At 45.9% G+C, this 15,119-nt stretch overlaps 1 protein-coding gene across 1 annotated transcript in view; it reads left to right on the forward strand.

Moving 5' to 3' along the window:
• Positions 1 to 6,500: 6,500 nt before the first annotated feature.
• GLG1 (golgi glycoprotein 1) overlaps positions 6,501 to 15,119 on the forward strand; it is an 82,298-nt gene continuing 73,679 nt past the window's right edge. Inside the window, exon 1 of the mRNA XM_063167879.1 lies at positions 6,501 to 6,812. Coding sequence (XP_063023949.1) covers positions 6,501 to 6,812 — 312 coding nt within the window. The remainder of the gene's footprint in view (positions 6,813 to 15,119) is intronic.

Genomic DNA, 15,119 nt, shown 5'->3' on the forward strand with positions numbered 1-15,119 from the left:
TCTCTGGTAACAGCTAAACCAGAAGGAGCAGGATGCTCTCTCCCATATTAGTACAATGAGCTTCTTGTTCTCAGCTATTCTGAGGCATCATTTAGGTTCAGTCAACTCCAACCCCATCTTACCACAAGAAATCTGGAAAGTTTTAAACATACACAGGAAAAAGAATGAAAAATGTTTTGATTTTCTAGGTAGTCCTATGATTTTTTATATTTCTAACGCTTGTTTTCTACTTTATATCACCATGCAGGACTAAGAGATACAAACTTAAATGCTATTAAAATAATGGAAGATGACACTTTCACATCCTCAGTTTTCAAACCTATTGTGTCAGAAAATGTTCAAAGTGAGGAAACCTTGTAAAACTGTCCTACTCCCAAGTTTGCAGGAGGCTGCAGGAAAGCACACCTAACTGGTGTGCAGAAAGCCATCAGCACTGAGCGCTGATAAAAGGTCAAATGTGTTAATTAAATATTTGCTCACCTCTGTCTGGAGTCAAAGGGGCAGATTTGGGATGGAAGGATGAAAGAAATCAGTGTCTCTGCTTTGTGCAGGGCAGCTGTCATGAGAGGCTGAGCTGTTTTGCTGGTGTTTCAGGCACGGAGCCACTATGTGGCTATTTCTGCCTCTGTCTCTGGGAAGATTTTGTTATCGTGGTGCAGGGTGGCCCCTTGGCAATTCCTGTAGTAAATCTGGTGTGAGGTGATAGGTACAGCCAGGCAGTGCTGTGGCTCCTGCAGATGGGGTTTTGCTCTTAGCTGTGTATGAGCACTTTTTAATATTTTTCTCCAGGCTATTTCAGGGCAGTACGTTTTAAAATTTAGTTTCTGTGAAAGCAGGCCTGAGGGACAGTGCTGGCCAGAGCTGGCTGTGGGGGCTGCTTGGTTGGCAGCAATCCAGCCCCTGCTGCTCCCTGTGGAGGTGTGTTGGGGGTGGCTGGTGGGGAGAAGGAGGCTGGAGTTGGACAGCCATGCTTTTGGAGCTGGGCTCCACAACTCCCTCCAACAGGGATGGTCTGGTGTTGGACTCTGGTGATCCATCGCGTGAGGAAGCAGCCAGCTCCAAGCCTCCACATGCTGCTGTAGCACCTACGCTGGTGCTTTAGCTTTTGAAGGGACTCTGGTGAGATTTTGACAAATAATCAAAAATGTTGCAGGTGAGGAAAGGTCATCTGCAAAGTGTGAGCCTGGAAATGAGCTCAGCTTGGTGTGTGTGTGTGCATGTATGTGTGTGTGTGTGCATGTATGTGTGTGTGTGTGCATGTATGTGTGTGCGTGTGTATGTGTGTGTGTGTGCGTGCACCAGGCAGGACGGGCCAGCGCCGTGGCCTGCTCTGGCTGTGCCCACTGCTTCCTGGAGGGTGAAAAAGCACCTACTTTATGTCCCAAATCAAATTGGATTAAACCCTGGCAACGTAGCAAGTGAAACAAGCAGCTTAAACTGAACCTTGTTACACTGAGGGAGCCAGAGCGTCCCTGTGGGATTTCATTTAGTTCTCCTTTTCCATTTGTGAGGAGACGTGACAAGATTTTCTGCTTTTGTAGATTTGCAGATTTTTTACCAAGGCAGTAAATTCCTTAAAAGAATCACCTTTCTGCTGGTTTGTGAAAGGGAGAATACGGGGAAAAAACCAGTTCAGCTGCCTTGCAGAGTCACCTGGAAAATGGAGCAGAGGGGTCACAGTGCCTCAGCAGCAGGACTGCCCTCAGCTGAGCTGCCCTTGGCCCCTGTGGGCACTCAGGCATGTTGATGTCAGCAGCCTCCCTCACTTATGATAACGATATTTATCATTGTTTATTTACTTTTATGATAGTTAAAGATATTTAGACATGCTGCTGAGGAGGCAGAAATGCCTCCTGCTCATGTTACTTTGTTTAAAGAGGTGTGCTGTGCTCAGATGGCAGCTGGAGCTGTGGGTGCCCTGGTGTTACAGAGTACTGGGTTCTGTGGCCTGTGGGAAACTGTGCTGGGGTGCATCAGACACAGTGTCACCAACCAGGGATGGGATTGTTCTGCTCTGCTCTGCTCTGCTGCAGCCTCAGTGCTCTGTGGTGACCAGTGACAGAACCCATGCAAATGGCTTGAAGGTTGTTTCAGGGGAGGTTTACGTTGGATGTCAGAAAAAGATTCTTCACTCAGAGGGTGATTGGGCACTGGAACAGGCTGCCCAAGAAAGTGGTCACATCACCAACAGTGACAGAGTTCAAGAAGTATTTGGCAATGGTCTCAAGCACATAGTGTGTCTCTAGGGCATGGTCCTGTGCAGGCCTAAGACTTGGACTTGATTCTTGTGGGTCACTTCCAACCCTGCATGTTCTGTGGTTCTGTGAAAATAGTGCCTCTAAGTGCAAAATAAAAGGAATTTGGGGATCTATGTCCTAGAAAGCTGCTTAAATCCTTGGGACAAACTCTACAGGTAACATGCTGTCTCCAGCATGTGCTGGTCAAGAGAGAAGAAATGTCTCAAACTAATTTCAGTAATTATCCCACCCTCTGAGGCGTAATTAATTTGAAGGTCCAGGGGCTTTGGTCTTGCATCAAGTCCAATTTCATTCTTCCACCAGCAGCAGAGGCCACAGAACAGGGAGTGAGCCCCTTGTGCTTCTGATGGCATCAAGCTGGCAGCAGCACTGAGTGCTTGGGAAAGCATAAGTGGAATTGGGAAAGAATTGTTGCAGGTTGGAGGATGGGCTGGAAAATTGCCCATATCTTTTTTCCTAATGGTAGGTGCTAACTGCAACCCAGATCTGCATCAGTATGGGGGGCAACGTCTCTGCAGCTATGGGCTGGGGCTTCTGAGGGTTTGTGAGGCAAAGATGTGTCAACAGCATCACTCTGGGGAAAAACAAAGGTCATGCCAGGCTGAAACTTTGTGCCTGAGAGGCACAAAGCTCCCCTTGCCCTCAACACTCACAGGGTTGTAGCTGAAATATTGTCTCCTCTTTGTCCACAGCTTCCTTGGAAGTTGAGTATTTCCATAGTCGTCTTCTTATTTCCAAATGTGGATGAGCAGCAGGACTGCAGGACCTACAAGAAAACCTGAAACAGTGGGGCTGAACCTGTGTGTGTCCTGCAAATAGACCACAAAATACCAGAATGGGGTTGTTGCCTTATCCAGCAAGAAATAGCATTGAATGTCAGCTCAGCTCGGCTCTCTGCAGCAGGGTGTGTTGGTGGAGGGGATTGTTCACTGGGAAAGGCAGTGCTGCAGTTTTGGGGGATGCAGAGCTTTGGAGGGAGGCAGCTGAGCTGGGCTGCATGCAAAGGAGAGGGCCTCAGGGCACGGCGTGGAGGCTGAGCTGGGATTCAGAACTGCCACATGGGAGCAAGCAGTCTGTGTCCAATTAAAAATTGGAGCAGCTCCTTTGCATGGACTGAGGAAGAACTTTTGTTCTCCCTGAAGTGGTGAGCTGGAGAGGAGGACACTGCTGGGAAGGAGGGAGAGGTGTCCCAGCAACTCAGCTCACCCCAGCCTTGCTCTCCAAAGCTATAAAATATAAAGGGGGTTTATTATTTAAGGCAATGAGACTGAAAAGTGCTGCCCACTACAAAAGCAGGGGACTAAAATGCTTAAAATGAAGCAATAAGGGAGTTTCTGCCAAAGGAGAGGGGCTGTAGATACAAGGAGCCACTGGGGTTAACACACAGGCAGAGATGTTGCTGTGCCCAAAGAAAAATCTCCTCCTTGTTTAACTTAGTGTGTGAACATGGTAAGCATAGGGCTCTTTTATGAAATGCCTGTTTAACAGTGAGCAACACAGGATTAGTAAAATCTAAGTAAAATCTTAGTAAAATCTAAGGTTGGGAGAAGGTGTTCCTCAAGGAAAAAAGTAGTCTCTGGAGATCTCCAAAAGGTGGAAAGTGAGCTGTAACCCAGCTCCACTGCTCTGTTCTGTCTTCTTCTGTGATGGATGAAGGAGCAGAGCCAGCTCTAGCACTGGGCTAACTCTTCAAATAATCCTCACTAAACCAAATAGGCTGCCAAGCACGGGCTGGATTTTGCTGGCTTTTGTTTTCAAGTGTTCCCAGCTGCACAGCCCCTGGGTGCCAGCACAAAGCCACTTTCCCAAGTGCTGTGTCCTAGTGTGACATTCAAACACAGGAGCACGGACACTCTGCTCCTCCCTCTCCTGCCCTTGTCCTCACCTGGATGACATGGCTGCAGGTTGGTGGCCACCCCAGGCTCAGGGTGCTCTGGTAGCTCCTGGGTTGGGTGAGACAGTCAGAGGCATTCCCAAGGGAAGGGTTTGTTCCAGGCAGGATGAGGCAGCCTGGGGCAGGAAGGGAGCAGCCCTGCAGCTCTGCTTCACCTCACCCAGCCAGGGCACACCCTGGAGCATCCTGGCATGCAGGCAAAGGCTTCTGACTTTGGCCCGATGCCAGCTGGTGCTGGGAAAACTGCTCCTGGAGTCAGCAAGGAGGGGAACTGAGGTGAGACTCACCCTGTAGCCCATTTCCATCTGCTGTTGGAAGCAAATCTGAGATTTGGGGGCAAACCCACCCTAGGAAGGTGCTGTGAGCTGGCCCAGTGAGATGCTGGCAAGACATCTGAAGAGCTGTGGTTGCTGAGCTGGTGGTGGACTTGTGTCCCACTGCTGCCACTGCCCCAGCACTTGGACAGGTACTTCTTTACTGTGAAATGTTGGGTCTGGCTGGCTGCTCGGGCAGAGTGGGCTGCAGCATTCCCAAAACACTGCTCTGAGGGGGCTGTGTGGCTGCAAATACTGCTTTTAGATGATCCATCACCAAATTCAGCAGCCAACCCCCACTTATTGCTCTAGGAGGAACTTGCAGATCCCACCTACAATGGGATCAGCCCCTGTGGACGCTGTTTTGGAGACCTGATCACACCTACAGCCTATTCCTCTCCATTCCCATGGATAAGCCCAGAGCCGTATGGAGTGTGACATGCCAAACCCCAGCCCACAGAACAGAGTGCCTGGCACTGACAGCACAGGGGGTGCAGCCAACCCACCAACCCTGAAAATGAGCTATCTCATGGCAACCCCAAAATGTGTTTTTCTGCTCCCTGCAGCTACCCCAGGGCTGGCCCATCCCCTCCAGCCAGCCCAGGAGAGGCCAGGCCCTGCATCCATATATAGGCAGAAGATCAATCCAGTTAATTTGGCACTCAGCATGGAGAAATGACAGCAGGAAAGTTGAATGTCAGCATTTTATTAAAGATTTCCAGTGTTTTAGCAGCCAGTCAATTTTTTTGTCTTAATTCTTCCGTAGTTTCCCTTTAGTCTTCCGCATTTTTTCTTCATTCTTCATCAGTATTTTTTCTTTGGCGTCCTCTGGTTTGCTCTTCTGCATTTCATCTCGTATCTCCTGTATTTTTTCTTTGATGTTCTGTATTTTTTTGTTGATGTCCTGTACTTTTTCTTTGTTGTTGCGTACTTTTAGTTCACACTCTGCTTTTTCTTCATACCTCAGTATTTTTTCTGGATTCCTTGGTATTTTTAATTTGTTTTGCTGTATTTTTTCTTTGTTCTTGTGTATTTTATCTTTGAGCTCCTGTATTTTTTCTTTGTTTGTCCATATTTTTGTTACATTATCTTTTTGTATTTCAATGTTCCTTCTTTCGTCTTCGATCTCCCCATGTCTTCCTTTCTTCATCCGTATTTTCATTTCATTCTTCCATATATTTTCCTTGATCTTCTCTATTTTTGATTTGTACTCCAGTATTTTTATTTCATTCTTCTCTATTTTTTCTTTGATCTCCTGCATTTCTTCTTCAGTGTTCTTAATTTTTGCTTTGATCGCCTGCATCTTCTGCTCGTTCTTCTGTAACTCCTCTTTGTATTTCTGTATTTGTCCATCCTTGTCCAGACTTGGTTCCTCGTTCAGCTCACTAGCACTGTCATCCGCAAAGTTCAGTTTCCCCATTACGTCTCCTTCCTCCTCAGCTCCTGGGCAGCCGAAGTGCGAGTGGGAAATGAGATTTCGGGTACAACCTCACCTCAGCTATCGGACACCTGAGGGAGATGCGGGACCGGCTGCAGCCTTCCCGGCAGGCGGAGCACGCCCAGGCTCGGTTCCTCGCCTCCCGGCACCGCCGCTGGTTCGGCAGTGTCGCCCTGCCCGGCTGTGGGGTCGCGGAGGCCGCTGAGGGGATCCGGGAGCCGTTGCGGGAACCGTTGAGGGGCTGCGGAGCGGCCGAGGGGGTGCGGGGCTGCTGGGAGGTGCCGGGGTCCCCTGAAAGGCTGCAGGACCGCCGAGGGGCACCGGGGCTGCTAGGGAGGTGCTGGAGGCCGGCGGGGCGGCGAGGGCCGTCGGGGCCGCAGAGCCGCGGTGGTTCCTGAGGTGGCGCCTCGTCCTCCTGAGGCGACAACGGCTGAGGCGGGGCCACGGCGCGTGCTGGAGGAGGGGCCAGAACGGACCACGCCCCCTCACCACGAAAGGGGCGCGTCCCGCTGGGGCGACGTCACGGGCGCGCTGATTTGCATACGCCGTGCGTGCCGCGGGGTGGGCGGGCGGACGCCGGAGGTGGCGGATCCAAGATGGCGCCGTGCGGACGTGTCCGGAGCCGCTGCCCGGGCCCGGCGCTGCTCCTGCTGCTGGCGCTGGCGGCGCGGCCGGCGGCGCCCAGCCCTGCTGCCGGCGTTGCCGGTCCCGGCGGTGCTCTGCCCGCAGCGGGACAGCCGGGGGGGCCGGGAGTGGCTGCCCCGCGGAGTGCCCGCGGCGGCGGGTCGGGCAGCGGGTGGAAGCTGTCGGAGGAGGCGGTGTGCCGGGAGGACGTGGTGCGGCTCTGCTCCAAGCACAGCTGGGCCAACAACCTCGCCGTGCTCGAGTGCCTGCAGGATGTCCGCGAGGTGAGGGTCGGGCCCCGGGCCGGGCCGGGCCTGCCCGCGGCGGCGAACAAAGAGCCGGGTCCGCGCCCCGCCGCGCCGCCGCCCCGCGTTCCCCTCATGGTTTGTGTTTTAAAGATCGGAGTTTGCGCCGCGGAGCTCCGCGGGAGGAGCGAGCTGCCTGCGGGGTGGCCCTGAGGACTCCGGAGAGCAGCTCCTGTTCATCCGCACCTCGGGGCTCCGCGCTGCCGCCCGCGCAGCGCCCTCCGGGCAGGGAGCGCTCTCGGGGGATGGCTTTGTGCTCTGGCTCCGGTGCCTTGCGGGGTCATTCGTTCCTGGAGGTCTGGGAGAGCCCAGCCCGCGTAGTGCGGAGTGGAGGAGCCGTGCTCTCAGCAGCAGTGACCTGAGATGTTTTTTCACGTTCAGGTTCCCACCTTCGCCGAGAACTCGGCTGCAGAGGCGGCTGCTTTCCAGTCCTCGGTTGTGCGTGTATGAAACTCGATATATAATCGTTAGACGTAGCTGACTCTGTGGGGAGGTTAACGGGGCAATCTTTGTTGTTCCCAGACATGTGTCGTGAGCAGTTTTAAGTCCAGTTCAAGAAAAAACTGAGTTGCCTCCTCCGAGTCTTCCAGCTCCATCTTTTCATTCATTCCTGGGCTCGTTTTGAAGCAGCCTGTGGGGGACGTGCCTTTAGTGAGCCGTCGTGGTCTCGAGGTCTGTATTCTTGGCTTCTCTGCTGCGGAGTCCGGCAATGCCAGGGTGGGTCAGCTTTAATGGTGTTTTGCCCAATAGGGAATGCGATTAGGAAAAACCTGGGCTCGTTTCTCATCTGTTTTTATGGGGACAGCAGATGGCAGTGGCAAGGGTTACTCTAATCAAAGGGAGTCTTGAACCAGTAAGTGTTAGTGATTACTTCTGGCTTTAAATGCAAAGCTAATTTTGATTTTAATCTAACTTCATGTTTTAATTTTGGTTGGGTAGTTAGTAAGACACTCGTGGTAGGTGTTTTCAATGACTCCTGCTTCAACATCTGTCACAGGTATGAAATGCTCCCATGTGTGCTTTATGAATAACTTGCCCCTTGCTGCTCCTTTCCCCGGTCTGGGATCTTTTGGCCCCCTTTTAGGTAGGCATCCTGTCTGAGAGGATCTCGGAAGCTGACCTCACAGGCAGTGCCTCACAGGCTGCCAGCCTGCCAGAAAGGCAAGCTCTTGTTGTTCCTTTCTTTCCAGTTGCATAGCCCCTCCCTACTCTCTTCACAGTTCCAGTGCTTGTTGGTTTTCTGCCATTTTAGCGAGGTGAACCCTTTTGTGGTCTAGTTTATCGGTTTTCTGCTGGAATAGTTTTGTCATTTTCCTGAGTTAAAGCACAGAGGGGGCCGAGTGCAGGGCTGGTACACAGGGCTGTGCAGGGAGAGGGATAAGATCAAATCCAAGGTGAAGGAATGTTTTGCATCACGCTTTATTTTCAGCAAGTACAAACCCTTATGTTGGCTCTGCATATCTCCTGAGAGCTCCACTCTTTGAATGTTATGTCTGCTTGTGGTTTTCCTTTTCCCATTCCCAAGCCTGCCTTGATGTCAGTAGTTTGCTGGCTGTTGGTCTTGTCTAGCTGTAGTGCTGCCTGATGCCCAGTGCTGAAGGTGAGTTTTTTTTCTGGGTGACATCCCAGGCATCAACAGGACATCTCAGGGCTCTTTTGGATTGAGTTTTTTCTCTGGAAGGTGCCACTCTGTGGCCTTGTCCTTATTTGTCTGTCAGCCTGCAAAGAGCACTCTCAGCTGGTGTTAACTCTCAGCAGTTTGCCCAGTAACGCCGATGTGCTGGGCTGCATCCTGATGTAGAAATGACTTGAAAATAGCTGACTTCTGTGTATCTCTACTGTTTAACACTTGGTATTTAGACTGTGAATAAAAGTCATGAGTTGTAAACATTGGGTAGCATTTCAGCTGAGTGGGAATGGGGTCAGATGTTGTCTCAGACGTTTCCTTTGCATTGGAGATGACGGCAGAGGAAATAAGTGGCAATAAGTGACATATGGGCTGTTATTGATATAACTTTTACTTTTGACTCCAGAGCATTTGACTGCTTGTTTGGACAATACCAGAAAAGTGCCAATTACAGTTTAAAATGGATGAGGATCTATTCTGAGTCATACAGCCCACTTAAAACCAGTCAGGCTATAGCAAGTGGAGATTTGGGGAGCTGTTTTGTGTGATGCTCTCAGTGAGGGCAGTGTGTGGACACTGCTGCAAGGAGCAGGTAAGATTTTTAGATGCAGTTAGGCTGCAGAAGCAGCCTTTTTCTCTATAGGTGTTTAAGGTAATCTTTTCTCATAAGAAATGTTTCTCTCAAGTGGAGAAAATTCAGTTTGAAACTGGGAGTGTTACTATAAGGATTATCCATTGATTTTCCTTAGTGTAGTACAAGCAGGCTATGACACTTCTAAATATGAATAACTAGGAGAAACAATTATTTGGAACATTCTTTTTCAGTCCATAAAATATAGAGAAAAGAGGTGGTGTGCTTGTTTTGTTAGTCAGTGTGAGTGCAGTCACATGGTTTCAGTATCTGCTGATTTCTAGAAGTGCCTGTCTTTGAAGCACATCTTCCCTTGCTTTCACTGGGTAGTTTTGAATCTAAAGGAGAAGGAGTTTTGAGTCAGTGGAGCCCAACTTGTAAGGCAAATGTTGAAAGAAGCAGTTTAACACAAATATTCAGTAAAGAAGAGTCTGACACAAAGAAAATAGTAAAAAAAACCCAAACTCCATACCCAAAACTCTACACAAATGAAAAAACCCACCTAAGCCAAACCATCAATTAGAAAATTTTAAAGTTTTGGTTTTGGGAGGTTATTGGTAGGATGTCACTTTAAAGTGTTATCAAAAGAGTTATCTTAGCACTAAACACTGTGTATTTTTAGAATTCTTGAAGAAAAAATAGTCAGATCCCCAGACTGATATCAAATACTTTTTACCACTGATTTTTCCACTGAGTCAAAGAAATGTTTAATTAATGTAGTGCAGAGTCCTCTTTCTTTTTGTAGTAGAAGGATGCTCCTTGATTGGAGAAGGAAATGGTGATGGTCAGAGCTACTCAGCTTAAACATTTTTGACCATAATCAGAAAACAGAGCAAACCCCATTTTTTTGGTACATTTTGCAGATGAATTAACTTCCTTTTAGTTAGAAGTATTCATGCACTGGATATATTACAGTTTTGAGTGGCTTAAATTTTGTCATCAGGATTTTAATTATTATTCATATAATTCTATGTCACGGTATAAAAAGAGTAGAAAGGGGTAGTGTATGTGTATATTTTTAAAATTTGTGTTCCAAAGTGCTTTTTTTTTTCCTGGAAGGATTCAGGTTGCAAGCCTGTTTCTGGAAAGACTTCAGAGCTTGCATTTCACTGAACATAGACTGCAGCCTTTAAGCCCTTTTTTTGTGGGTTGCCTGTTAAACTGATTTGCATGGTGGTTCAAGTATAAATACACCCATGAAATATTAATATATTTGCTAGGTAACGATTTTTGCTTGATTAATGATGATTTGCATTTGAAGCATGACCAAGTTGTTGAATTTGAGGTGGGAAACATTAAAAGGAATGAAAATAATCTTATCCAATGTGAGTCTCTTATCTGGTTTATTAGTGTAGCATGATTTTACTTTTAGAACCTACATTACATCTGGTTAATTAGTGACTGAATTTGATACCATAATTGTTGAGCATTGCCCTTATAAAGATTGTGCAGTATTTATAGCATGATATTGTTCTGTATCATGTTAATGCATTAAAGGCTAAGTATTTTTCCTAGATCAAACAGTTGTGGTTAAAATGGGATTAGAGATCAAAGTTTTGGCCTCCTGCTACTTTCTTCATCCTGAGTGGTTCTGTTTCTTTGGTAACACCTTTGTGGCAAAGACAGTGTAATTGAGCCTTAATGCTCTGCCTCCTGGAAAAAATAAGACTCTCCTGGTGCTGCAGATTGTATTAAGAACAAAACAAGTTACCATGAAGGCTGTGTATTTCAAAAATATTTCAAGAATAGTATTTTTCTTGTTATTTCTTGTTGTAGTTGGTGTAAAAGGCCAGAAAATTCATTTGATGTGACTTAATGGAGTGAGGAGCGTGTACCATTGACAGGTTGGGAACTGTCATATTTCTTCCATTTAAATGTTTTATTCCTCACTCTGTGTGTACCTGAGCTCCTTAAGTGATCTGATAAAATAGTGTCAATGAAATTACTTGTTTTAAAATTATAAATGGAGAATAGAAACCAGACAGTAATGCATGCTTGGGGTCTTCATCTCTCTGGGTTATACTGTAATTGTAGGAAATATTGTGTGTTCCCAGTCCTTGTCCTGGTTCTCTAGTGTTTCTGCCTTTTTGGTAAATGGATTGGAAATGCAAAGGCTTCCCTTAATCTTTTTGCTTGCACTGAGGTAGATGAGTGAGATCTGTCACAGTAGCTCATTTTACTTTATTTTTCCTCTTTTTTCTCTCCCTGATTTATTGAGTCCCAGGTCAAAGGTTCTGTTTGACTCAGCATGTGACATTGTGTTATATTTGAGCACGTCCTCCTGTTATTCCATCTCTCTGTTTTCCTGTGCACAGGTGGAGGCTGGCATTTAAAGTTTCCTTTTTGAGATGTCTCATTTGGGGCAGCAAATGACTGGTTACCTGTCCAGAGCTCTGAGTAATTGAGGGCTGTGGGTTAAACAAGGAGTGAGGTTAGGATGGTTCTTAGGACATGCAAGTGGTGAACGCACTCCTGGCAGGGTTGACCATCTCTTTCAGCACTTGTGGGTTTTTTTTCCCCAAAATCTCCAGGCATTCTCCCTGGCCTTCAGGTGAGCTGTTTTAAGAAGCTGCCTGTTTAAGCTGTGAGAAGCTGCATGTTCCTTGGGTTGATAAGTCTGTGGTTGTGGGAAGGAGGCTGTTCTGGTTCTCTAATCATGATTATTGCAAAGGAGCAGGCAGTTAGTATTCCAGAGGTACTCTTGCAGTGCCTACAGCATTATCATTGGTTCAGATACCAACACTCAAAGGGTTGGGTTTTTTTAAAGGCAATGATCAGAAACCTGAAAGATGTACCTTAAGCCTTGCCAAGAGCTTTGCTTACATTTTCTCTTCTTTCTAAAGGATATTGACCTGGTGATCATTCACAATCTGAAAAGGACACAGGAGTTTAAGAACTGCTACTTTCCTGTGAAAAATAAAAGGAGAATTCTTACCAATATAGTTGGAGTTGAGCTAACTTAAAGGAAAGATGTGTTGCAATTTTATGAGGTTGAGTTGATTATTGCTCTGTAATTTGGCTCTTTGAGTTGAAGCCTGTGACATCTGAATTAGAAATTTTCAGATACAGTTATATCTTAAATGGAATTTAATGAAGAATTTACAATGCTTTGTGGTAGATGCAAATTCATTTGAATTGTGAATATAGTCCCTCCTGCTTTTAAAATTCATGAAATGGAAGATGGACTATCCAAATCAATGGAAGAGAATGGCTGGACATAGGAGAAATGAATGAGATGATTAAGTTTTGAAAAACACATGAGCAACAGGAAGGCAAGGAGCACTGAAGGTTTTTCTCCTGAGGCTTGGCTTCTTACCCCAGATCAGCTGCATTTTTGTTCTGAGGTTCTTTTTCCCTTGTCTTTGGATAGTGTAAGCCCAGTTTCCTCCTGGCTTTTGTAGTTAAGTCTTAAAGTAAAATACTAAATATACTTTAAAAGTTTGATTTGTTTTTAGGTTGGTTACTTTGGCATCAGCCTCTGGCTTCATCTCAGGATGTAGCAATATTTAAAAGTACTCTTTTCTTCTTGCTGAAGCCATGTGTGAGCTGAATAGAGGGGAAGATGGTCTCTCCCATTCCAGGTGCTGGACTGAATGTCTTGTGAACAGAGCATTGAGCACAGGTTTAGTCCTCCATATCCTTTTTCTTATCAAAGAGAGTTATTTTTGTGAGGTTTTTGTAGGGGGTGGATTTGTTTTTTTTTTTTAATTCTGTGCTGTTCTTGGCAGGCTGCTGCTTGTGGTAGCTGGTTGTGTATCAGTTTGGCCTGGGATGTTTGGCTCAGGAAAAGAGATTATCTTACAGGTCTGCTTCCTCCAGCGAGCTGGCACTGCTGCCCTGCTGCAGCTCTGCATACCAAGGAGAAGGAGGGGAAATACAGGGCAAGAATAAAGTTCCATGCAGGCTGTGCAGCCTGGGCTTGGCTCAGGGTGCACTGAGAAAGCCTTGAGGGGGGGAGGTGATTTCCTGAGCCAAATAGCTGAATGTATTGCAAAGCAAAGCTTGGCCACTTGTTACAGTACAGACAGGTAGAGCTAGCCTGTGTTTTTGCATGCACTCTCTCCCTCCCTTGTGCTGGAGGAAAGGAGATCTCTCTGGTGCTGCTTTGGGTTGTCATGGTTGGAACAGAATGTTTTGAAGAGGGATTATTCTTGGCAAATAAAGAGCTGTATTTGTTTTCCTGTACAGAGATGACTAGGTGTTCTTTATAGTGTAGCTTTCCTGCATGCAGGCACCACGTTTCCAGTGGATTCTGCTGCTTTGGCCTTGGCAAAGTGCACACTTGCTTTGGAAAAAGCTTTGCAGTTATTCTTCCTAATAATATACCCCAAAGAATTAGATGAATAAAAAGGCTAGGTAATTGCCTTTTTATTTGAAATCTTGCTTTAAAATAGTTTTTTTCTTTTTGATCTTCTGACTAATTCAGTTTTAAAGTCTGTGAAGTTGGTTGCTATGGCACTAAAATTTTTCAATTCTGTTAGCTGATAATTTTCTGTTATCATGGGATACCTTGATTTTCTGGATGCTCAGTTTATCAGTATCCATCACAGTGCATTAAGTGAAGAGCAGAGATCCTGTTTTCCCTGGATGCTAGCTTGTGGCATAATTGCAACCTTTTTTCATCAAGACAAGAGATAAAAAACCATCCTGTTTCACTTCTGAGCAGGGGTGACATTCATAAAAACTGTCCTGGAATGCTGGTGTCTGAATGTCTGCAGCTCTGAGCTGAGGAGTCTCCTTCAGCAGTTAGAGGTGTCTTTTTTCTCTGTGCTGTCTTTAAAGGTTTTGTGCATGAGTTTATTTAATTTTTTTTTTGTCCTTTGCATAAGTGTGTCTTGTAGATCTTACAGCTTTGTGAGCTTAGGTTTCACCTGTTAGCATTAGAGTGCATTTCTTGTTTGCAATGTCTACAATTTTGCCTTAAGCTGAGCACCTGCTGCCTTTAGTAACAGTGCCTAAAGCCTAATGGTACACATGGAATGTCCCTTTTGCCAAATAACACCATAGAGAAAAGTGACCATCATCATGCAGGACAGAAATGACTGCATGCTGCATTTGAGGGTTTTTTTTTTGCATCTTTACCTGAAGCAATGCATTGCTGAGAATTGCTGATGTGGTAAATGGTAGTTAATGTAATAAGTTTTCCTGGCTTCTCTACATACCTGGAGTATTTTACTCCTTTCCTAGTGGTAGAACTGTGTGCTCTTTTGTGAAAAACTTCTTGTAATTTCCTTAGTTGATTCTCAGGAGTTTTGACTCTCTTTTTGAGAATGTAAGTGGTTATGCTGATGTAATTAAGTAATTATATGTAACAGTGTGGGTTAATACCAAATAGCTCTTATAGCCCTGCTATGCAAAATCAATCAGGCACATGTGCAGTCTTTTGTTTAAAAAATAATGACTAGCTTAATCTGGTAGCAAGTTTGCTGTCTAGATCTTTTGAATCTTAATAGGAAGCTCACCAGCCTTCATCATGCTCAGTAGTTTGCTAATTGAGGCTTTCTTTTCTACACTGTTCTGTTATTGCAGGGTAAAATACTTTGCACCAAGTGAACTGCAAAACAAACTCAGCAGAGCATGCATTCTTCTGAGTGTTGAAGTAATTGCCCTACAAAAAGGTTTTGATGGAATTAAACAAAAGTCAACAAACCCAAACCTGCTTGGTTTATAGACTTTCTGTGACAGTCCAGACTTGATTTGAGCTGAGTCAACTTTTGTTAGGCTGTTCTCAGCTGAGTTGAAATAACATCTGGAAGATGCTTGCAGTAAAGATCTTTCCTTATCAAGTTGATATTTGGGATTATATCTGTCTCTGTGGCCTGTGTATGTTGCAAAATCAGAAAAATTAACTACTTTCAAAGAAAATCACTGCAACTCTGCAGTTGTCATAGTTTGCAACAGGAATTGTTTATGAGACTGCAGTTCTTCAGCTGTGTTCATGGTGGTCTAAACAAATCAATATTAGTGTGATCCTCTTGTAAAATTCAGACAGGCTAGTCAAAATTGTCTCCACCTATACCTGATTAAC

The sequence above is a fragment of the Melospiza melodia genome, chromosome 13 (assembly GCF_035770615.1).
Source record: "Melospiza melodia melodia isolate bMelMel2 chromosome 13, bMelMel2.pri, whole genome shotgun sequence".
NCBI classification, from domain to species: Eukaryota; Metazoa; Chordata; class Aves; order Passeriformes; family Passerellidae; genus Melospiza; species Melospiza melodia.